Source organism: Coregonus lavaretus, assembly GCF_964263955.1.
Source record: "Coregonus lavaretus genome assembly, chromosome: 26".
NCBI lineage: Eukaryota > Metazoa > Chordata > Actinopteri > Salmoniformes > Salmonidae > Coregonus > Coregonus lavaretus.
In genome coordinates this window covers 38,684,219-38,708,099 of record NC_140013.1, presented here as the reverse complement: position 1 = coordinate 38,708,099, position 23,881 = coordinate 38,684,219, and the positions used below count along the sequence as shown (strand labels likewise).

At 45.1% G+C, this 23,881-nt stretch overlaps 1 protein-coding gene across 1 annotated transcript in view; it reads right to left on the bottom strand.

Annotated features, from left to right (window-relative positions):
- The window catches only part of LOC311101348 (1-phosphatidylinositol 4,5-bisphosphate phosphodiesterase eta-1-like), a gene marked incomplete at both ends in the record, with an annotated part of 63,735 nt that overhangs the window by 2,020 nt on the left and 37,834 nt on the right, over positions 1 to 23,881 (bottom strand). The window contains 5 exons of the mRNA XM_084142486.1: positions 1,759 to 1,852; positions 4,676 to 4,846; positions 7,101 to 7,230; positions 7,837 to 8,080; positions 9,277 to 9,423. Of these exons, the coding sequence (XP_083998612.1) occupies positions 1,759 to 1,852; positions 4,676 to 4,846; positions 7,101 to 7,230; positions 7,837 to 8,080; positions 9,277 to 9,423 (786 nt within the window). The remainder of the gene's footprint in view (positions 1 to 1,758; positions 1,853 to 4,675; positions 4,847 to 7,100; positions 7,231 to 7,836; positions 8,081 to 9,276; positions 9,424 to 23,881) is intronic.

Sequence of the window (23,881 nt, the reverse complement as noted above, 5' to 3'; positions counted from 1 at the left end):
CTCAGACACACAGCGATCTCAGACACACAGCGGTATCAGACACACAGCGATCCCCGACACACAGCGATCCCCGACACACAGCGATCTCAGACACACAGCGATCTCAGACACACAGCGATCTCAGACACACAGCGATCCCCGACACACAGCGATCTCAGACACACAGCGATCTCAGACACACAGCGATCTCAGACACACAGCGATCCCCGACACACAGCGATCCCCGACACACAGCGATCCCCGACACACAGCGATCTCAGACACACAGCGATCTCAGACACACAGCGGTATCAGACACACAGCGATCCCCGACACACAGCGATCCCCGACACACAGCGATCTCAGACACACAGCGATCTCAGACACACAGCGATCTCAGACACACAGCGATCCCCGACACACAGCGATCTCAGACACACAGCGATCTCAGACACACAGCGATCTCAGACACACAGCGATCCCCAACACACAGCGATCCCCGACACACAGCGATCCCCGACACACAGCGATCTCAGACACACAGCGATCTCAGACACACAGCGATCTCAGACACACAGCGATCCCCGACACACAGCGATCTCAGACACACAGCGATCCCCGACACACAGCGATCTCAGACACACAGCGATCTCAGAAACACAGCGATCTCAGACACACAGCGGTATCAGACACACAGCGATCCCCGACACACAGCGATCCCCGACACACAGCGATCCCCGACACACAACGATCTCAGACACACAGCGATCTCAGACACACAGCGATCTCAGACACACAGCGATCTCAGACACACAGCGATCCCCGACACACAGCGATCCCCGACACACAGCGATCCCCGACACACAGCGATCTCAGACAAACAGCGATCTCAGACACACAGCGGTATCAGACACACAGCGATCCCCGACACACAGCGATCCCCGACACACAGCGATCCCCGACACACAGCGATCTCAGACACACAGCGATCTCAGACACACAGCGATCTCAGACACACAGCGATCCCCGACACACAGCGATCTCAGACACACAGCGATCTCAGACACACAGCGATCTCAGACACACAGCGATCCCCGACACACAGCGATCCCCGACACACAGCGATCCCCGACACACAGCGATCTCAGACACACAGCGATCTCAGACACACAGCGGTATCAGACACACAGCGATCCCCGACACACAGCGATCCCCGACACACAGCGATCTCAGACACACAGCGATCTCAGACACACAGCGATCTCAGACACACAGCGATCTCAGACACACAGCGATCCCCGACACACAGCGATCCCCGACACACAGCGATCCCAGACACACAGCGATCTCAGACACACAGCGATCTCAGACACACAGCGATCCCCGACACACAGTGATCCCCGACACACAGCGATCTCAGACACACAGCGATCTCAGACACACAGCGATCCCCGACACACAGCGTTTTCAGACTTTTGATATTTGACAAGAGGTCAATCAGCTCCGTCAGCTTAGAGACAGACTCTGGCTTTGAGCTCTACATGTGGTGGAATTTATCTAAAGCCCCAAAAACTGTTTAACCATCTCACATTCATTTATGATCTCTGAGTCTTCACCCCTTTATAGAGTTTACAGCCCAGAGGTAGAGAGAGAGAGAGAGAGAGAGAGAGAGAGAGAGAGAGAGAGAGAGAGAGAGAGAGAGAGAGAGAGAGAGAGAGAGAGAGAGAGAGAGAGAGAGAAGGTTTAAATAAACATAGTTAAATTGGAGGGAGGGCTTACCCTCAATTCCCAGAATGCCTTTCTGTTTGTTCTCTTCAGAAAGCTCAAACTTATCAATGACATCCAGACAGTACTCTGTAGTCACATTCACCATCTGAGGAGAGAGAGACACACTGTAAGAACACACACCCACACAGACACTAAATAAAGAGAGGAGACACAGTGAACACATACACACAAATACAACAAACACACACACAAATAAACATACACACAGACACAAATAGACATACACATATGCACATATTTTTATGTGACAGACACTATCAGAGAAAGCAAGCCACAATCTGCCCATCTTCTGAGAGACCTCTGACAAAATGCTCACAGTATTGTTGTATAGACTGACTCTGAGTACTGGTGTCTAGACTGACTCTGAGTACTGGTGTCTAGACTGACTCTGAGTACTGGTGTCTAGACTGACTCTGAGTACTGGTGTCTAGACTGACTCTGAGTACTGGTGTCTAGACTGAATCTGAGTACTGGTGTCTAAACTGACTCTGAGTACTGGTGTCTAGACTGACTCTGAGTACTGGTGTCTAGACTGATTCTGAGTACTGGTGTCTAGACTCACTCTGAGTACTGGTGTCTAGACTGACTCTGAGTACTGGTGTCTAGACTGACTCTGAGTACTGGTGTCTAGACTGACTCTGAGTACTGGTGTCTAGACTGACTCTGAGTACTGGTGTCTAGACTGACTCTGAGTACTGGTGTCTAGACTGATTCTGAGTACTGGTGTCTAGACTCACTCTGAGTACTGGTGTCTAGACTCACTCTGAGTACTGGTGTCTAGACACTCTGAGTACTGGTGTCTAGACTGACTCTGAGTACTGGTGTCTAGACTGACTCTGAGTACTGGTGTCTAGACTCACTCTGAGTACTGGTGTCTAGACTCACTCCGAGTACTGGTGTCTAAACAGACTCTGAGTACTGGTGTCCAGACTCATTCTGAAGCTCTGTCAGGTTGGATGGGGAGGGTCGCTGCACAGCTATTCTCAGGTCTCCCGAAGCCACTCCTGTGTTGTCTTGGCTGTGTGCTTAGGGTCATTGTCTTGTTGGAAGGTGTTCCTTGGCCACAGTCTGAGGTCCTGAGCGCTCTGGAGCAGGTTTTCATCAAGGATCTCTCTGTACTTGCACCGTTCATCTTTCCCTCGATCCTGACTAGTCTCCCAGTCCCTGCCGCTTAAAAACATCCCCACAGCATGATGCTGCCACCACCATGCTTCACTGTAGGGATGGTGCCAGGTTTCCTCCTGATGTGACGCTTGGCATTCAGGCCAAAGAGTTAAATCTTGGTTTCATCAGACAAGAGAATCTTGTTTCTCATGGTCTTAGAGTCCTTTAGGTGCCTTTTGGCAAACTCCAAGCGGCCTGTCATGTGCCTTTTACTGAGGAGTGGCTTCCGTCTGGCCACTCTACCATAAAGGCCTGATTGGTGGAGTGCTGCAGAGATGGTTGTCTTTCTGGAAGGTTCTCCCATCTCCACAGAGGAACTCTGGAGCTCTGTCAGAGGGACCATCGGGTTCTTGGTCACCTCCCTGACCAAGGCCCTTCTCCCCCGATTGCTCAATTTGGCCAGGCGGCCAGCTCTAGGAAGAGTCTTGGTGGTTCCAAACTTCATCCATTTAAGAATGATGGAGGCCACTGTGTTCTTGGGGACCTTCAATGCTGCAGAAATGTTTTGGTACCCTTCCCCAGATCTGTGCCTCGACACAGTCCTGTCTCGGAGCTCTACGGACAATTCCTTCGACCTCATGGCTTGGTTTTGCTCTGACATGCACTGTCAACTGTGGGACCTTATATAGACAGGTTTGTGCCTTTCCAAATCATGTCCAATCAATTGAATTTACCACAGGTAGACTCCAATCAAGTTGTAGAAACATCTCAAGGATAATCAATGGAAACAGGATGCACCTGAGCTCAATTTTGAGTCTCATAGCATAGGGTCTGAATACTTATGTAAATAAGGTATTTCTGCTTTTTTTTTTTATACATTTGCTAAAATTTCTAAAATCCTGTTTTCGCTTTGTAATCATGGGGTATTGTGTGTAGATTGATGAGGAAAATGTTTTATTTAATACACTTTAGAATAAGGCTGTAACGTAACAAAACGTGGAAAAATGGAAGAGGTCTGAATACTTTCCGAATGCACTGTAGAGAGGATGATGGTACCTCAGAGACAACCCATATTAGGAGTGAAAGTAGATTGGGACCTCCTATGTGTGCATGCGTTTATGTGTAATCATAGAATTACATACAGTATAGAATCCCTATTAATTCAATAGGATCTATGTGGGCCTCGTAAAGATTTGTCATTTAACTTTTAAAGTGTATTACATTTTATTGTGGCATAAACACAACCAGTCATGATGTTTTCATCTGATTGTCAAACAATCCCTTCAAATGGATCCTTTACTAGGCTACCCCCACACGTTCATCCACTAGAAACATATTTCCACCCTCCAAACAGTGGTGAATGGAACGAGACATCTGTTACACAAAACCCCACAAAGTGTAATGACATTTGGCGAATGTCATTAGGCCAGAATTTATGCGTCCACTGCTGTCCGCACGCGTCTCGGTGTCGGCCACCCATCTCTGCCTTGGCAAACTTTCAGTGTTCTCGTTTAACCACATTGCATTTTGGAGCGCAGGCTTTGACACCTGTTTTCAAGTCCATTCGCTCATTTGTCATGCCTCTAACATGCGGTAATGATAAAAAGTGGTGTAATAGCCTACAGTTTTCTTGACATTTTGTTTTCATTATTGTGATAGGCTCATGTTTTACCGGTACGGAGTACCACCACTATTTATTTTGCCGGGACGCCGTACCGGACAGTACCGCCTTACCTTCACCCCTGACTCTACTATAGATCACTAAATCTTCATCATCTAGTGTTGTCTTTCTGTGAACCCTGACCTTCTGTTCGTTGCGCAGGAAGTTGGCCAGCTCGTCAGCCGTCAGGTGGTCCTTCCTGTCGCTGTATCCCATGAGCAGCAGATACAGGTCCCGCCGCAGTGACATCATCTTATAGAACACACTGAACTCCTCAAACGTCAACGTGCCCTGCTGGTCGTCCGAGTCCGCTTCCTGTGGGAAAGGGAAATTACATCACCATTAGTGAGGGTCTGCATTGGTCAGGTGATACAATTCCAATTCGACCCTCTGTTCCAAACTGTTCCTTTACACCTATTTTTTTCTGTAACCATCGGGTATATTCACATACACACAGCTATGGTGCCTCAACATGGTCCAAACAACTCCAATAACCATCTGGTATATTCACACACACACAGCCATGGTGCCTCAACATGGTCCAAACAACTCCAATAAGCATCTGGTATATTCACATACACACAGCCATGGTGCCTCAACATGGTCCAAACAACTCCAATAACCATCTGGTATATTCACATACACACAGCCATGGTGCCTCAACATGGTCCAAACAACTCCAATAACCATCTGGTATATTCACATACACACAGCCATGGTGCCTCAACATGGTCCAAACAACTCCAATAACCATCTGGTATATTCACATACACACAGCCATTTTGCCTCAACATGGTCCAAACAACTCCAATAACCATCTGGTATATTCACATTCACACAGCCATGGTGCCTCAACATGGTCCAAACAACTCCAATAAACATCTGGTATATTCACATACACACAGCCATGGTGCCTCAACATTTTGACATTATCGATCATAGTCTGCTGCTGGAAAAACGTATGTGTTATTGCTTTACTCCACCTGCTATATTGTGGATACAGAGTTACCTAACAGAACACAGAGGGTGTTCTTTAATGGAAGCCTCTCCAACATAATCCAGGAATTCCCCAGGGCAGCTGTCTAGGCCCATTACTTTTTTCAATCTTTACTAATGACATGCCACTGGCTTTGGGTAAAGCCAGAGTGTCTATGTATGCGGATGACTCAACACTATACACGTCAGCTACTACAGCGACTGAAATGACTGCAACACTTAACAAAGAGTTGCAGTTAGTTTCAGAGTGGGTGGCAAGGAATAAGTTAGTCCTAAATATTTCTAAAACTAAAAGCATTTTATTTGGGACAAATCATTCACTAAACCCTAAACCTCAACTAAATCTTGTAATAAATAATGTGGAAATTGAGCAAGTTGAGGTGACTAAACTGCTTGGAGTAACCCTGGATTGTAAACTGTCATGGTCAAAACATATTGATACAACAGTAGCTAAGATGGGGAGAGGTCTGTCCATAATAAAGCGCTGCTCTACCTTCTTAACAGCACTATCAACAAGGCAGGTCCTACAGGCCCTAGTGTTGTCACACCTTGACTACTGTTCATGTCGTGTGGTCAGGTGCCACAAAAAAAGCACTTAGGAAAATTGCAATTGGCTCAGAACAGGGCAGCATGGCTGGCCCTTGGATGCACACAGAGAGCTAATATTAATAATATGCATGTCGATCTCTCCTGGCTCAAAGTGGAGGAGAGATAGACTTCATCACTACTTGTGTTTATGATAGGTGTTGACATGTTGGGTGCACCGAGCTGTCTGTTTGAGCTACTGGCGCACAGCATGTGTTGGCGCACAGTGTGTTGAGAAATCTGTAACTGCCTTAATTTTGCTGGACCCCAAGAAGAGTAGCTGCTGCCTTGGCAGGAACTAATGGGGATCCATAATAAATACAAACACAAATACAAATCCAGCCATGGTGTCTCAACATGGTCCAAACAACTCCAACAACCATCTGGTATATTCACACACACACACACACACAGCCATGGTGTCTCAACATGGTCCAAACAACTCCAACGACATTGTCATGTAAGGACAGAAAAGGCAACTGTGTTCTGACATTGTCCTTGTTTGGTTCATACAACAACTGACTCCTGGGGGTGCCCTAAAAAATAGTGGACTATAAACCAACAGTACTATCTGATGCTCATGCTCAGCACTCGCAGGCACGCCTGTCGTCCTAAATGGCACCCTATTCCCTACATAGTGCACTACTTTTGACCAGAGCCCTATGGGCCCATTATAAATCCATAAGAGAAAACGTTAGCTAAAGCTTTGGATCTTTGGTGGGATTTGCTTCCAGGTAGCAGCAGGAGTACTAAGTACTACTGTCACAGTTGTCACTATCTGGCTAGAGAAGACAGAAGACTGATGCTTTCTAAGTCTAACCACTAAACCTTACCTTATCCCTGGATCCAGGATGTAAATAAACACCTTCTAACTGCTCATCACCTGCCAGGTGAGGTTTAGTGGTTAGAACGCATCCCTCTTCTGTCCTCTCTAGTCAGATAGTGTAGTGACAGGTGACAGGTGTTTGACCCCTGACCTGTGACTGACCTGGAACATGTGTTTGACCTTCCTGCGGGGCAGGTTGACGTTCATCTTGTGCAGGAGCTGGTAGATCTCCTCCATGTTCAACAGACCATCCCCGTTCTTATCAGCCTCCTCGAACGTCTGCTTCATCCACCTACACACACACAGGTTAAGGACACAGCCATGGGATGATGTGTGTGTGTGTGTGTCTGTGTCTGTGTCTGTGTGTGTCTGTGTCTGTGTCTGTGTGTGTGTGTGTGTGTGTGTGTGTGTGTGTGTGTGTGTGTGTGTGTGTGTGTGTGTGTGTGTGTGTGTGTGTGTGTGTGTGTGTGTGTGTGTGTGTGTTTTGGGAGGGTAGGTAGCTGAGAGGCTTTTCAAAAACACAGCACCATGTTTTGTCAGTCGTCAAATCCAGTCAGATCAGAACAGCGCTCCAAGGCACACACACTGCATGCAGCAGACACACACACACACACACACACTGCATGCAGCAGACACACACACACACACACACACACTGCATGCAGCAGACACACACACATACAAACAAACACTGCATGCAGCAGACACAGGAAGAAATGAAAAGAGGGAGAGGGACAAAGAAGATGTCAAAGAAGAGCATAAAAGTGGGTCATCCAGTCAACTGATGAACAATGCTGGTTAGGGGTTAGGTAGGGACGGCAGGATACACCCACTAGGGTATGAAGTGTAATAAGGATATTGGTGTGTGTGTATGAGCATGTTAGTCTTAAAAGGATATTGGTCGTGTGTGCGTTGTTGTTTGGCCAGTGAGTCCTCGTCACTGATGCCAGCCATCAGGTATCGTAGTCCTGTCACCCAGGTCCGAGCCTCCTCAAGGTTAGAGGTCACCAGGTCTAGTGACTCCATGTGGTTGCCATGGTAAACGGTGAAACAGCAGGCTGGGTCGAAACTGCTCTCCGCATGGCGGTGGAAGATGTCTGACTGACGGCCCTCCGTCACCTTGTACAGCGAATCAATGGTGACTGTAAGAGAAAGAGGGCGGGACAAGAAGAGAGAGAGAGGACCATTTAGAGTTAGGAGACAGAGCATGAACCTGAATACTGCATAGCACTGAGATATCTTGGGAATACATTAAGTAACTCTCCTTTGTGATCATAATGGATGAAAACAAACAAAATTCTATTAGGAGACAAAAACTAAAGCTAGGGCGCTGATAGTTTCCTCCCTTGTTAAATATTTAATGAAGGCCTCAATGAGGAGAAGTTAGAGATAAACACATAACAAGACAGACACTGCAGGTAAATAACCTGGATACCTTGAACTCACAGCAGCACTACCGTAGTCAACAACATGGCTTCTGTTTGACTCTGATACTCAGTCAGGACACACACACCTCCAGACAACAGCCAGGAGGGAGAGCTATACTCCACCCCAGGGGCAGAACAACACCAGACAGAGAGGGACAGCTATACTCCAGCCCTGGAGCAGAACAACACCAGACAGAGAGGGAGAGCTATACTCCAGCCCTGGGGCAGCACAACACCAGACAGAGAGGGACAGCTATACTCCAGCCCTGGAGCAGAACAACACCAGACAGAGAGGGAGAGCTATACTCCAGCCCTGGGGCAGAACAGCACCAGACAGAGAGGGAGAGCTATACTCCAGCCCTGGGGCAGAACAGCACCAGACAGAGAGGGAGAGCTATACTCCAGCCCTGGGGCAGCACAACACCAGACAGAGAGGGAGAGCTATACTCCAGACCTGGGGCAGCACCAGACAGAGAGGGAGAGCTATACTCCAGCCCTGGGGCAGCACCAGACAGAGAGGGAGAGCTATACTCCAGCCCTGGGGCAGAACAACACCAGACAGAGAGGGAGAGCTATACTCCAGCCCTGGAGCAGAACAACACCAGACAGAGAGGGAGAGCTATACTCCAGACCTGGGGCAGAACAGCACCAGATAGCTACACTGCCATCTGTAACTGTAACTCACCCCAAAGTGAGACCAAAAACACACACACACGCTTTAATAGCATGGATAAAAGACATGAACAATACATTATTTCACATTCCTACATGGGTTGTAGGAAGTTACATAAAGCATAGCCTAATTGTCTGTATTGCTCCGATATTGCCTATCGGAGCAATACATTATGTGTAGAGATAAGGGTTACGGTGAGAGATGGTGTGTATGATGCGGTTAATGTGTGTGCACTCACTCTTGGCCTTCTCGCTCTTGCGTGAGGGTCTCCATCGGATACAGGAGCGATGTTCGTCCAGGTAGAACAGTCTCACCAGCCCCTTGGAGCCAGCCTTCAACTTCACCATCTGGGTCCCCGACTGCATCACACTCATACATCGCTCCACTGCAGAGAGACAGACATACACACACAGACAGAGGTCAATAGTGCACCATTACAAAAAAGATTCTGATCAACAGCTGATCTGGACCAGAATCAGGATGGGAACAGAGATGGGCCTGAGATAGAGAGAGAGAGAGAGAGAGAGAGAGAGAGAGAGAGAGAGAGATAGATAGATAGATAGATAGATAGATAGATAGATAGATAGATAGATAGATAGATAGATAGATAGATAGATAGATAGATAGATAGATAGATAGATAGATAGATAGATAGATAGATAGATAGATAGATAGATAGATAGATAGATAGATAGATAGATAGATAGATAGATAGATAGATAGATAGATAGATAGATAGATAGATAGATAGATAGATAGATAGATAGATAGATAGATAGATAGATAGATAGATAGATAGATAGATAGATAGATAGATAGATAGATAGATAGATAGATAGATAGATAGATAGATAGATAGATAGATAGATAGATAGATAGATAGATAGATAGATAGATAGATAGATAGATAGATAGATAGATAGATAGATAGATAGATAGATAGATAGATAGATAGATAGATAGATAGATAGATAGATAGATAGATAGATAGATAGATAGATAGATAGATAGATAGATAGATAGATAGATAGATAGATAGATAGATAGATAGATAGATAGATAGATAGATAGATAGATAGATAGATAGATAGATAGATAGATAGATAGATAGATAGATAGATAGATAGATAGATAGATAGATAGATAGATAGATAGATAGATAGATAGATAGATAGATAGATAGATAGATAGATAGATAGATAGATAGATAGATAGATAGATAGATAGATAGATAGATAGATAGATAGATAGATAGATAGATAGATAGATAGATAGATAGATAGATAGATAGATAGATAGATAGATAGATAGATAGATAGATAGATAGATAGATAGATAGATAGAGAGAGAGAGAGAGAGAGAGAGAGAGAGAGAGAGAGAGAGAGAGAGAGAGGAGAGGGAGATAGAGAGAGAGGGAGACAGAGGGGGAGGGAGACAGAGGGGGAGAAGGAGAGGGAGAGAACGGCAGAGGGGGAGAAGGAGAGAGAGAGAGAGAGAGAGAGAGAGAGAGAGAGAGAGAGAGAGAAGAAGAAGAGGGAGAGAGAAGAAGAAGAGAGAGAGAGAGAGGAGAGGGAGAGAGGGAGAGGAAGAGAGAGAGAGAGAGAGAGAGAGAGAGAGAGAGAGAGAGAGAGAGAGAGAGAGAGAGATTAATTACTTGACATATTGGAAAGAATTAACAAAAAAACAGAGCCCTAACTGAGCATAGCCTTGCTATTGAGAAAGGCCGCCGTAGGCAGACCTGGCTCTCAAGAGAAGACAGGCTATTTTCACACTGCCCACAAAATGAGGTGGAAACTGAGCTGCACTTCCTAACCTCCTGCCAAATGTAACAAAAGTTTCTCAATACTTTGTTATATACCCTTTGTTGGCAATGACACAGGTCAAACGTATTCTGTAAGTCTTCACAAGGTTTTCACACTGTTGCTGGTATTTTGGCCCATTCCTCCATGCAGATCTCCTCTAGAGCAGTGATGTTTTGGGGCTGTCGCTGGGCAACACAGACTTTCAACTCCCTCCAAAGATTTTCTATGGGGTTGAGATCTGGAGACTGGCTAGGCCACTCCAGGACCTTGAAATGCTTCTTACGAAGCCACTCCTTCGTTGCCCGGGCGGTGTGTTTGGGATCATTGTCATGCTGAAAGACCCAGCCACGTTTCATCTTCAATGCCCTTGCTGATGGAAGGAGGTTTTCACTCAAAATCTCACGATACATGGCGCCATTCATTCTTTCCTTTACACGGATCAGTCGTCCTGGTCCTCAATTTGTCTGTCATAGTTGACGTGTACCTATGATGAAAATTACAGGCCTCTCTCATCTTTTTAAGTGGGAGAACATGCACAATTGGTGGCTGACTAAATACTTTTTTTCCCCACTGTACATTAAGTTGACTGTGACTTTAAACAGCTTGGAAAATTCCTGAAAATTATGTTAGCTTCTGATAGGCTAATTGACATCATTTGAGTCAATTGGAGGTGTACCTGTGGATATATTTCAAGGCCTACCTTCAAACTCAGTGCCTCTTTGCTTGACATCATGGGAAAATCAAAAGAAATCAACCAAGACCTCAGAAAAAAATGTGTAGACCTCCACAAGTCTGGTTCATCCTTGGGAGCAATTTCCAAACGCCTGAAGGTACCACGTTCATCTGTACAAACAATAGTACGCAAGTATAAACACCATGGGACCACGCAGCCGTCATGCCACTCAGGAAGGAGACGCGTTCTGTCTCCGAGAGATGAACGTACTTTGGTGCGAAAAGTGCATGTACCTGGAGGAAACAGGTACAAAAGTATCTATATCCACAGTAAAACAATTCCTATATCGACATAACCTGAAAGGCTGCTCAGCAAGGAAGAAGCCACTGCTCCAAAACCGCCATAAAGAAGCCAGACTACGGTTTGCAACTGCACATGGGGACAAAGATCAGACTTGACTGCCCTTGACCAGCACAAAAACATCCTGTGGCGTACAGCATTAGCATCAAATAGCCCCCGCGATATGCAACTTTTCAGGGAAGTTAGGAACCAATATACACAAGCAGTCAGGAAAGCAAAGGCTTACTTTTTCAAACAGAAATTTGCATCCTGTAGCACTAACTCCAAAAAGTTTTGGGACACTGTAAAGTCCATGGATAATAAGAGCACTTCCTCCCAGCTGCCCACTGCACTGAGGCTAGGAAACACTATCACCACCGATAAATCTACAATAATCGAGAATTTCAACAAGCATTTTGCTACAGCTGGCCATGCTTTCCATCTGGCTACCACTACCCCGGCCACCAACTCTGCACCCTCTGCTGCAACTTGCCCATGCCCCCCCCCCCGCATCTCCTTCACACAAATTCAGACAGCTGATGTTTTGAAAGCGCTGCAAAATCTGGACCCCTACAAATCAGCTGGGCTAGACAATCTGGACCCTTTCTTTCTAAAACTAGCCGCCGAAATTGTCGCAACCCCTATTACTAGCCTGTTCAACCTCTCTTTCGTATTGTCTGAGATCCCCAGAGATTGGAAAGCTGCCGCGGTCATCCCCCTCTTCAAAGGGGGTGACACTCTAGATCCAAACTGCTACAGACCTATATCCATCCTGCCCTGCCTTTCGAAAGTATTTGAAAGCCAAGTTAACAAACAGATCACCGACCATTTCGAATACCACCGTACCTTCTCCGCTATGCAATCCGGTTTCCGAGCTGGTCATGGGTGCACTTCAGCCACGCTCAAGGTCCTAAACGATATTATAACCGCGATTGATAATAGACAGTACTGTGCAGCCGTCTTCATCGACCTGGCCAAGGCTTTCGACTCTGTCAACCACCGCATTCTTATTGGCAGACTAAATAGCCTTGGTTTCTCAAATGACTGCCTCGCCTGGTTCACCAACTACTTCTCAGATAGAGTTCAGTGTGTCAAATCGGAGGGCCTGTTGTCTGGACCTATGGCAGTCTCTATGGGGGTGCCACAGGGTTCAATTCTTGGGCCGACACTTTTCTCCGTGTATATCAATGATGTCGCTCTTGCTGCTGGTGACTCTCAGATCCACCTCTACGCAGACGACACCATTTTGTATACATCTGGCCCTTCATTGGACACTGTGTTAACAAACCTCCAAACGAGCTTCAATGCCATATAACGCTCCTTCAGTAGCCTCCAACTGCTCTTAAACACTAGTAAAACTAAATGCATGCTTTTCAATCGAACGCTGCTGGCACCCGCCCACCCGACTAGAATCACCACTCTCGACGGGTCTGACCTAGAGTATGTGGACAACTACAAATACCTAGGTGTCTGGTTAGACTGTAAACTCAACTTCCAGACTCACATAAAGAATCTCCAATCCAAAGTTAAATCTAGAATCGGCTTCCTATTTCGCAACAAAGCCTCCTTCACTCATGCTGCCAAACATGCCCTCGTAAAACTGACTATCCTACCGATCCTTGACTTCGGCGATGTCATTTACAAAATAGCCTCCAACACTCTACTCAGCAAATTGGATGTAGTCTATCACAGTGCCATCCGTTTTGTCTCCAAAGCCCCATACACTACCCACCACTGTGACCTGTACGCTCTTGTTGGCTGGTCCTCACTACATGTTCGTCGTCAAACCCACTGGCTCCAGGCCATCTATAAATCACTGCTAGGCAAATCCCCGCCTTATCTTAGCTCATTGGTCACCATAGCAGCACCCACCTGTAGTCTGCGCTCCAGCAGGTATATCTCACTGGTCATTCCCAAAGCCAACACCTCCTTTGGCCGCCATTCCTTCCAGTTCTCTGCTGCCAATGACTGGAACGAATTGCAAAAATCTCTGAAGCTGGAGACTCTTATCTCCCTCAATAACTTTAAGCATCAGTTGTCAGAGCACCTTACCGATCACTGCACCTGTACACAGCCCATCTGAAATTAGCCCACCCAACTACCTCATCCCTATATTGTTATTTATTTTGCTCTTTTGCACCCCAGTATCTCTATTTGCACATAATCTCTTGCACATCTAGCATTCCAGTGTTAATACTATTGTAATTATTTTGCACTATAGCCTATTTATTGCCTTACCTCCATAACGTGCTACATTTGCACACACTGTATATATATTTTCTGTTGTATTTTTGACTTTATGTTTTTTACCCCATATGTAACTCTGTGTTGTTTTTATTGCACTGCTTTGCTTTATCTTGGCCAGGTCGCAGTTGTAAATGAGAACCTGTTCTCAACTGGCTTACCTGGTTAAATAAAGGTGAAATAAAATAAAAATAAAAATAAAAAACTTTTTGGAGAAATGTCCTCTGGTCTGATGAAACAAAAATAGAACTGTTTGGCCATAATGACCATTGTTATGTTTGGAGGAAAAAGGGTGTTGCTTGCAAGCCGAAGAACACCATCCCAACCGTGAAGCACGGGGGTGGCAGCATCATGTTGTGGGGGTGCTTTGCTGCAGGAGGGACTGGTGCACTTCACAAAATAGATGGCATCATGAGGAAGGAAAATTATGTGGCTATATTGAAGCAACATTTCAAGACATCAGTCAGGAAGTTAAAGCTTGGTCGCAAATGGGTCTTCCAAATGGACAATGACCCCAAGCATACTTCCAAAGTTGTGGCAAAATGGCTTAAGGACAACAAAGTCAAGGTATTGGAGTGGCCATCACAAAGCCCTGACCTCAATCCTATAAAAAATGTGTGGGCAGAACTGAAAAAGCGTGGGCGAGCAAGGAGGCCTACAAATCTGACTCAGTTACACCAGCTCTGTAAGGAGGAATGGGCCAAAATTCACCCAACTTATTGTGGGAAGCTTTTGGAAAGCTACCCGAAACATTTGACCCAAGTTAAACAATTTAAAGGCAATGCTACCAAATACTAATTGAGTGTATGTAAACTTCTGACCCACTGGGAATATGATGAAAGAAATAAAAGCTGAAATAAATCACTCTCTCTATTATCATTCTGACACTTCACATTCTTAAATTAAAGTGGTGATCCTCACTGACCTAAGACAGGGAATTTTTACTAGGATTAAATGTCAGGAATTGTGAAAAACTGAGTTTAAATGTATTTGGCTAAGGTGTATGTAAACTTCCGACTTAAACTGTATATCAAAGACATTGTACTCTAGTTCACGCTCCTGGCCCTGATCTAGTGAGGCAGAACTCCATTTACAGCTTCACACCCCACTGAGGTCAGGAGAAGAATAGAACCAAAGCATTCTGGGACGAAATAATCCTTTACTACTCTCCTCTGTGGTCCCCAGGGATGTTATGGTGGTTGTCAGGTCTATAGTGAGTGTTCCTGTGTGTGTGTGGTGTGTGTGTGTGTGTGTGTGTGTGTGTGTGTGTGTGTGTGTGTGTGTGTGTGTGTGTGTGTGTGTGAGTGTGTGTGTGTGTGTGTGTGTGCGTGTGTGTGTGTGTGTGTTAGTGTGTGTGTGTGTGAGTGCATGTATGCTAGTGTGTGTATCTGTGTGTGTCAATAAAAAGTTTCTCTGATACACAACCGTCTCTGAGCAGAAATAACAGGGATGGGTTTTACACACACACACACACACACACACACACACACACACACACACACACACACACACACACTCACACACACACTCACACTCACATACACGCAAACACACTCACACACACACACACTCACACACACACACACACACACACACACACACACACTCACACTCACACATACACACACACTCACACACAGACACACACACACATAGAATCCCGTATCTGCAGAACACAGACTGGACCAAAACCACAATCCAATTAGTACTGGTTCTCTCTCTCTCCATCCCTCAGCTAATCTCCATTTTCAGAGGGATGGAGTGAGGGATGATGGAGTGAGGGATGATGGAGTGAGGGATGATGAAGTGAGGGATGATGGAGTGAGAGATGATGAGTGAGGGATGGATGGAAAAATCTCAAAACATGACTGGGGTTCATATAACACTGTTATTATTCAGTGGTGTGTGTGTGTGTGTGTGTGTGTGTGTGTGTGTGTGTGCGTGCGTGCGTGCGTGCGTGCGTGCGTGGGTGCGTGCGTGTGTGCGTGCGTGTGTGTGTGTGTATGTGTGGACGTGTTTATTCTTGTGGGGACCCGAAGTCCCCACAAGAATAGCAAACAAACAAACATTTGACCAACTGGGGACATTTTGTTAGTCCCCACGAGGTAAAATGTTATTTCTAGGGGGTTTAGGGTTAAGGTTAGAATTAGTGTTAGGGTTAGAATTAGGTTCAGGGTTAGGAGCTAGTGTTAGTTATAGAGTTAGGGTTAGGAGCTAGGGTTAGGATTAGGGTTATGGTTAAGGTTAGGTTTTTGGGTTAAGGTTAAGGTTAGGGTTAAGGTTAAAGTTAGGTTTTTGGGTTAAGGTTAGGGTTAGGGTAAGAGTACGGGTTAGGGCTAGGGTTAGGGGTTAGGGAAAATAGGATTTTGAATGGGACTGAATTGTGTGTCGCCGCAAGGTTAGCTGTACAAGACTGTGTGCGTGTGTGTGTGTATGTTCAAACAGACTTCACCTTTAATTTATTATAATATAAATGAGGTCCTCTCAATAAAAGATACAGTCCTTCTCTGTCCCCTCTCCCTCTCTCCATCCATATGAATGTTCCTAGACCTGGACAATATGGCTAGATAACGTCATCAAAACCTAGACCTAGACAATATGGCTAGATAACGTCATCAAAACCTAGACAATATGGCTAGATAACGTCATCAAAACCTAGACAATATGGCTAGATAACGTCATCAAAACCTAGACCTAGACAATATGGCTAGATAATGTCATCAAAACCTAGACAATGTGGCTAGATAACGTCATCAAAACCTAGACAATATGGCTAGATAACGTCATCAAAACCTAGACCTAGACAATATGGCTAGATAACGTCATCAAAACCTAGACCTAGACAATATGGCTAGATAATGTCATCAAAACCTAGACAATATGGCTAGATAACGTCATAAAAACCTAGACAATATGGCTAGATAACGTCATCAAAACCTAGACAATATGGCTAGATAACGTCATCAAAACCTAGACCTAGACAATGTGGCTAGATAATGTCATCAAAACCTAGACCTAGACAATATGGCTAGATAACGTCATCAAAACCTAGATAATATGGCTAGATAACGTCATCAAAACCTAGACCTAGACAATATGGCTAGATAACGTCATCAAAACCTAGACCTAGACAATATGGCTAGATAACGTCATCAAAACCTAGACCTAGACAATATGGCTAGATAACGTCATCAAAACCTAGACCTAGACAATATGGCTAGATAACGTCATCAAAACCTAGATAATATGGCTAGATAACGTCATCAAAACGTAGACAATATGGCTAGATAACGTCATCAAAACCTAGACCTAGACAATATGGCTAGATAACGTCATCAAAACCTAGACAATATGGCTAGATAATGTCATCAAAACGTAGACAATATGGCTAGATAACGTCATCAAAACCTAGACCTAGACAATATGGCTAGATAATGTCATCAAAACCTAGACAATATGGCTAGATAATGTCATCAAAACCTAGACAATATGGCTAGATAACGTCATCAAAACCTAGACCTAGACAATATGGCTAGATAACGTCATCAAAACCTAGATAATATGGCTAGATAACGTCATCAAAACCTAGACAATATGGCTAGATAACGTCATCAAAACCTAGACCTAGACAATATGGCTAGATAATGTCATCAAAACCTAGACAATATGGCTAGATAACGTCATCAAAACCTAGACAATATGGCTAGATAACGTCATCAAAACCTAGACCTAGACAATGTGGCTAGATAACGTCATCAAAACCTAGACCTAGACAATATGGCTAGATAATGTCATCAAAACCTAGACCTAGACAATATGGCTAGATAACGTCATCAAAACCTAGACCTAGACAATGTGGCTAGATAACGTCATCAAAACCTAGACAATATGGCTAGATAACGTCATCAAAACCTAGACAATATGGCTAGATAACGTCATCAAAACCTAGACCTAGACAATGTGGCTAGATAACGTCATCAAAACCTAGACAATATGGCTAGATAACGTCATCAAAACCTAGACAATATGGCTAGATAACGACATCAAAATGCAACTTGCTGTTCTTTCAGTTCCTATGTGGATAACTCCAACTTATTTCCCTTTCCACTGTCTAAGCAGCCACCTCCCTAACCTCCCACACACACACACAACCACCTCCACAACCCCACACACACAGACAACTACCTCCCCAACACCCCCACACACACACACCTCTCCTATAACCACACCCCTCCTATAACCACACCCCTCCTCTAACCACACCTCTCCTATAACCACACCCCTCCTCTAACCACACCCCTCCTCTAACCACACCTCTCCTATAACCACACCCCTCCTCTAACCACACCTCTCCTATAACCACACCCCTTCTCTAACCACACCCTTCCTCTAACCACACCCCTCCTCTAACCACACCCCTCCTCTAACCACACCCCTTCTCTAACCACACCCCTCCTCTAACCACACCTCTCCTATAACCACACCCCTCCTCTAACCACACCCTTCCTCTAACCACACCCCTCCTCTAACCACACCCCTCCTCTAACCACACCCCTCCTCTAACCACACCCTTCCTCTAAGCATGTTGTAGTGAAGTCAGAGCCCACTCTATACCTATTCTCTCCAGGTGCAGTCCACAGCAGAGCAGAGCAGAGCACATCACTGATGTGGTGCAGCTCACTCAACCCTGCTAGCTTACATAAAAATGGCATTGTTACCAGCATTCAGTTACATACACCTGAACAACCACCTCTCACAAACACAGTTTTACACACACACACACACACACACACACAGCTATCAATTACCTATGCTATATTGCTACCACACAAGTAGCAGCTTTCTATTGTGATCACCAGTGGTGTTTGGAGAGACAATCAGAGCCAGCAGCATTATTGGAACAGAGGTCAAAGAAAGTGTTTTACCAGTTCAGCTTCCAAGCCATCAGTTGAATAAACAAGTAAACTCCATTTTCCACTTCATTTTGAGAAACTATGTTAACAGTACACAACATAATTAACACAGGCAGCTACTGTGTGGTCACTCTTAGAGCCACTTAAACCAACACCTTGTCTTAGCAGCGGTGTGAGAAAACACTGTTTACCATCACTTAATTATACATGGCCATTTTCCTCACAATTCCGTTAGAGTGAAATATACATCAGGGTGCTGCAGTGAGAGGCTGAAACAGTTGTTCTTAGCAAGCATATCTTCTTCTGAGAAAGAGAGAGAGAGAGAGAGAGAGCGAGAGGAGAGAGAGAGAGAGAGAGAGAGAGAGAGAGAGAGAGAGAGAGAGAGAGAGAGAAAATCCTCTGCATTATCATTAATAGCAGACTAGTTCATTTCCTCAGTGAAAACAATGTACTGAGCAAATGTCAAATTGGCTTTTTACCAAATTACCGTACGACAGACCACGTATTCACCCTGCACACCCTAATTGACAAACAAACAAACCAAAACAAAGGCAAAGTCTTCTCATGCTTTGTTGATTTCAAAAAAGCTTTTGACTCAATTTGGCATGAGGGTCTGCTATACAAATTGATGGAAAGTGGGGTTGGGGGAAAAACATACGACATTATAAAATCCATGTACACAAACAACAAGTGTGCGGTTAAAATTGGCAAAAAACACACACATTTCTTTCCACAGGGCCGTGGGGTGAGACAGGGATGCAGTTTAAGCCCCACTCTCTTCAACATATATATCAACGAATTGGCGAGGGCACTAGAACAGTCTGCAGCACCCGGCCTCACCCTACTAGAATCTGAAGTCAAATGTCTTCTGTTTGCTGACGATCTGGTGCTTCTGTCACCAACCAAGGAGGGCCTACAGCAGCACCTAGATCTTCTGCACAGATTCTGTCAGACCTGGGCCCTGACAGTAAATCTCAGTAAGACAAAAATAATGGTGTTCCAAAAAAGGTCCAGTTGCCAGGACCACAAATACAAATTCCATCTAGACACCGTTGCCCTAGAGCACACAAAAAACTATACATACCTCGGCCTAAACATCAGCGCCACAGGTAACTTCCACAAAGCTGTGAACAATCTGAGAGACAAGGCAAGAAGGGCCTTCTATGCCATCAAAAGGAACATAAAATTTGACATACCAATTAGGATCTGGCTAAAAATACTTGAATCAGTTATAGAACCCATTGCCCTTTGTGGTTCTGAGGTCTGGGGTCCGCTCACCAACCAAGAATTCACAAAATGGGACAAACACCAAATTGAGACTCTGCATGCAGAATTCTGCAAAAACATCCTCCGTGTACAACGTAAAACACCAAATAATGCATGCAGAGCAGAATTAGGCCAATACCCGCTAATTATCAAAATCCAGAAAAGAGCCGTTAAATTCTATAACCACTTAAAAGGAAGCGATTCCCAAACCATCCATAACAAAGCCATCACCTACAGAGAGATGAACTTGGAGAAGAGTCCCCTAAGTAAGCTTGTCCTGGGGCTCTGTTCACAAACACAAACAGACCCCACACAGCCCCAGGACAACAACAACAACAACACAAATAGACCCAACCAAATCATGAGAAAACAAAAAGAGAATTACTTGACACATTGGAAAGAACAAACAAAAAAACAGAGCAAACTAGAATGCTATTTGGCCCTAAACAGAGAGTACACAGTGGCAGAATACCTGACCACTGTGACTGACCCAAACTTAAGGAAAGCTTTGACTATGTACAGACTCAGTGAGCATAGCCTTGCTATTGAGAAAGGCCGCCGTAGGCAGACCTGGCTCTCAAGAGAAGACAGGCTATGTGCACACTGCCCACAAAATGAGGTGGAAACTGAGCTGCACTTCCTAACCTCCTGCCAAATGTATGACCATATTAGAGACACATATTTCCCTCAGATTACAGCGATCCACAAAGAATTCGAAAACAAACCCAATTTTGATAAACTCCCTTATCTACTGGGTGAAAAACCACAGTGTGCCATCACAGCTGCAAGATTTGTGACCTGTTGCCACAAGAAAAGGGTAACCAGTGAAGAACAAACACCATTGTAAATACAACCCATATTTATGTTTATTTATTTTCCCATTTGTACTTTAACTATTTGCACATTGTTCCAACACTGTATATATACATAATATGACATTTGAAATGTCTTTATTCTTTTGAAACTTCTGAGTGTAATGTTTACTGTTAATATTTATTGTTTATTTCACTTTTGTTTACTATCTACTTCACTTGCTTTGGCAATGTTAACACACGTTTCCCATGCCAATAAAGCCCTTAAATTGAATTGAATTGAATTGAAGAGAGAGAGAGAGAGAGAGAGAGAGAGAGAGAGAGAGAGAGAGAGAGAGAGAGAGAGAGAGAGAGAGAGAGAGAGAGAGAGAGAGAGAGAGAGAGAGAGAGAGAGAGAGAGAGAGAGAGAGAGAGAGAGAGAGAGAGAGAGAGCAGATAAGAGGTACACATCATCTGCTTTAAATATCACAAATAGCCATGGTATTGTCAACACATGACATATTGCTTTCATTGGGTGGTAGTGCGGAGGAAAACTCATATTTGTACTGATAAGAAAATATATATAATAATGTTATATATATATGAAGTTGGCTTTAGCTAGCCCAGATAGGTTTTCAATCTCCCCGCCTCATCACTAGCTAGCAAGAAGCCATTTCAGGCTATTAATCAAGTTAGAGTAGCTAGCTTGTCTAACTATCTTATCTGGCATGTCTGTTGGCAAGGTTGGTAAACTTTAGAAAAGCAAGCAATAACTAAATGTACTGAATAAGACTCACATTCCTTTCAATCTTTTACCCAGATTTTAGCAGACATGCAGACATGCAGAGAAGCATAATTAGTTTATTTAAAAAAAGAACCACTAGTCAGGAGGATACAGACAGCTCAAGAGGTATGCTTAGATATGCAGAACTGTAAACATATTTTTGACATAGAATTAAGCATAATGATTATGACTCTAGATTGCTGTTTCGGGCGTTTACCCTCTTCATTCTCTCTCCCTCTCTTTCCCCTCACTAACCCATCTCCCTCCCACTCTCCCCCCTCACTAACCCATCTCCCTCCCACTCTCCCCCCTCACTAACCCATCTCCCTCTCTCTCTCCCCCCTCACTAACCCATCTCCCTCCCACTCTCCCCCTCACTAACCCATCTCCCTCCCTCTCTCCCCCCTCACTAACCCATCTCCCACCCTCTCTCCCCCTCACTAACCCATCTCCCACCCTCTCTCCCCCTCACTAACCCATCTCCCACCCTCTCTCCCCCTCACTAACCCATCTCCCTCTCTCTCTCCCCCCTCACTAACCCATCTCCCTCCCACTCTCCCCCCCCACTAACCCATCTCCCTCCCTCTCTCCCCCCTCACTAACCCATCTCCCACCCTCTCTCCCCCTCACTTGGAAGTATGCTTGTGTTCATTGTCCATTTGGAAGACCCGTTTGCGACCAAGCTTTAACTTCCTGACTGATGTCTTAAGATGTTGCTTCAATATATCCACATAATTTTCCTTCCTCATGATGCCATCTATTTTGTGAAGTGCACCAGTCCCTCCTGCAGCAAAGCACCCCCACAGCATGATGCTGCCACCCCCGTGCTTCACGGTTGGGATGTTGTTCTCCGGCTTGCAAGCATTATGGCCAAACAGTTCTATTTTTGTTTCATCAGACCAGAGGACACTCTCACTAGCCCATCTCTCTCCATTAACCCTCTCACTAGCCCATCTCTCTGCATTAACCCTCTCACTAGCCCATCTCTCTCCATTAACCTTCTCACTAGCCCATCTCCCTCCATTAACCCTCTCACTAGCCCATCTCTCTCCCTCCCTCTCACTAGCCCATCTCTCTCCATTAACCCTCTCACTAGCCCATCTCTCTCCATTAACCCTCTCACTAGCCCATCTCTCTCCATTAACCCTCTCACTAGCCCATCTCCCTCAATTAACCCTCTCATTATCCCATCTCCCTCAATTAACCCTCTCACTAGCCCATCTCTCTCCATTAACCCTCTCACTAGCCCATCTCTCTCCCTCCCTCTCACTAGCCCATCTCTCTCCATTAACCCTCTCACTAGCCCATCTCTCTCCATTAACCCTCTCACTAGCCCATCTTCCTCCATTAACCCTCTCACTAGCCCATCTCTCTCCATTAACCCTCTCACTAGCCCATCTTCCTCCATTAACCCTCTCACTAGCCCATCGCTCTCCATTAACCCTCTCACTAGCCCATGTCTCTCCATTAACCCTCTCACTAGCCCATCTCTCTCCATTAACCCTCTCACTAGTCCATCTCTCTCCATTAACCCTCTCACTAGCCCATCTCTCTCCATTAACCCTCTCACTAGCCCATCTCTCTCCCTCCCTCTCACTAGCCCATCTCTCTCCATTAACCCTCTCACTAGCCCATCTCTCTCCATTAACCCTCTCACTAGCCCATCTTCCTCCATTAACCCTCTCACTAGCCCATCTCTCTCCATTAACCCTCTCACTAGCCCATCGCTCTCCATTAACCCTCTCACTAGCCCATGTCTCTCCATTAACCCTCTCACTAGCCCATCTCTCTCCATTAACCCTCTCACTAGCCCATCTCTCTCCCTCCCCCTCACTAGCCCATCTCTCTCCATTAACCCTCTCACTAGCCCATCTCTCTCCATTAACCCTCTCACTATCCCATCTTCCTCCATTAACCCTCTCACTAGCCCATCTCTCTCCATTAACCCTCTCACTAGCCCATCTTCCTCCATTAACCCTCTCACTATCCCATCTCTCTCCATTAACCCTCTCACTAGCCCATCTCTCTCCA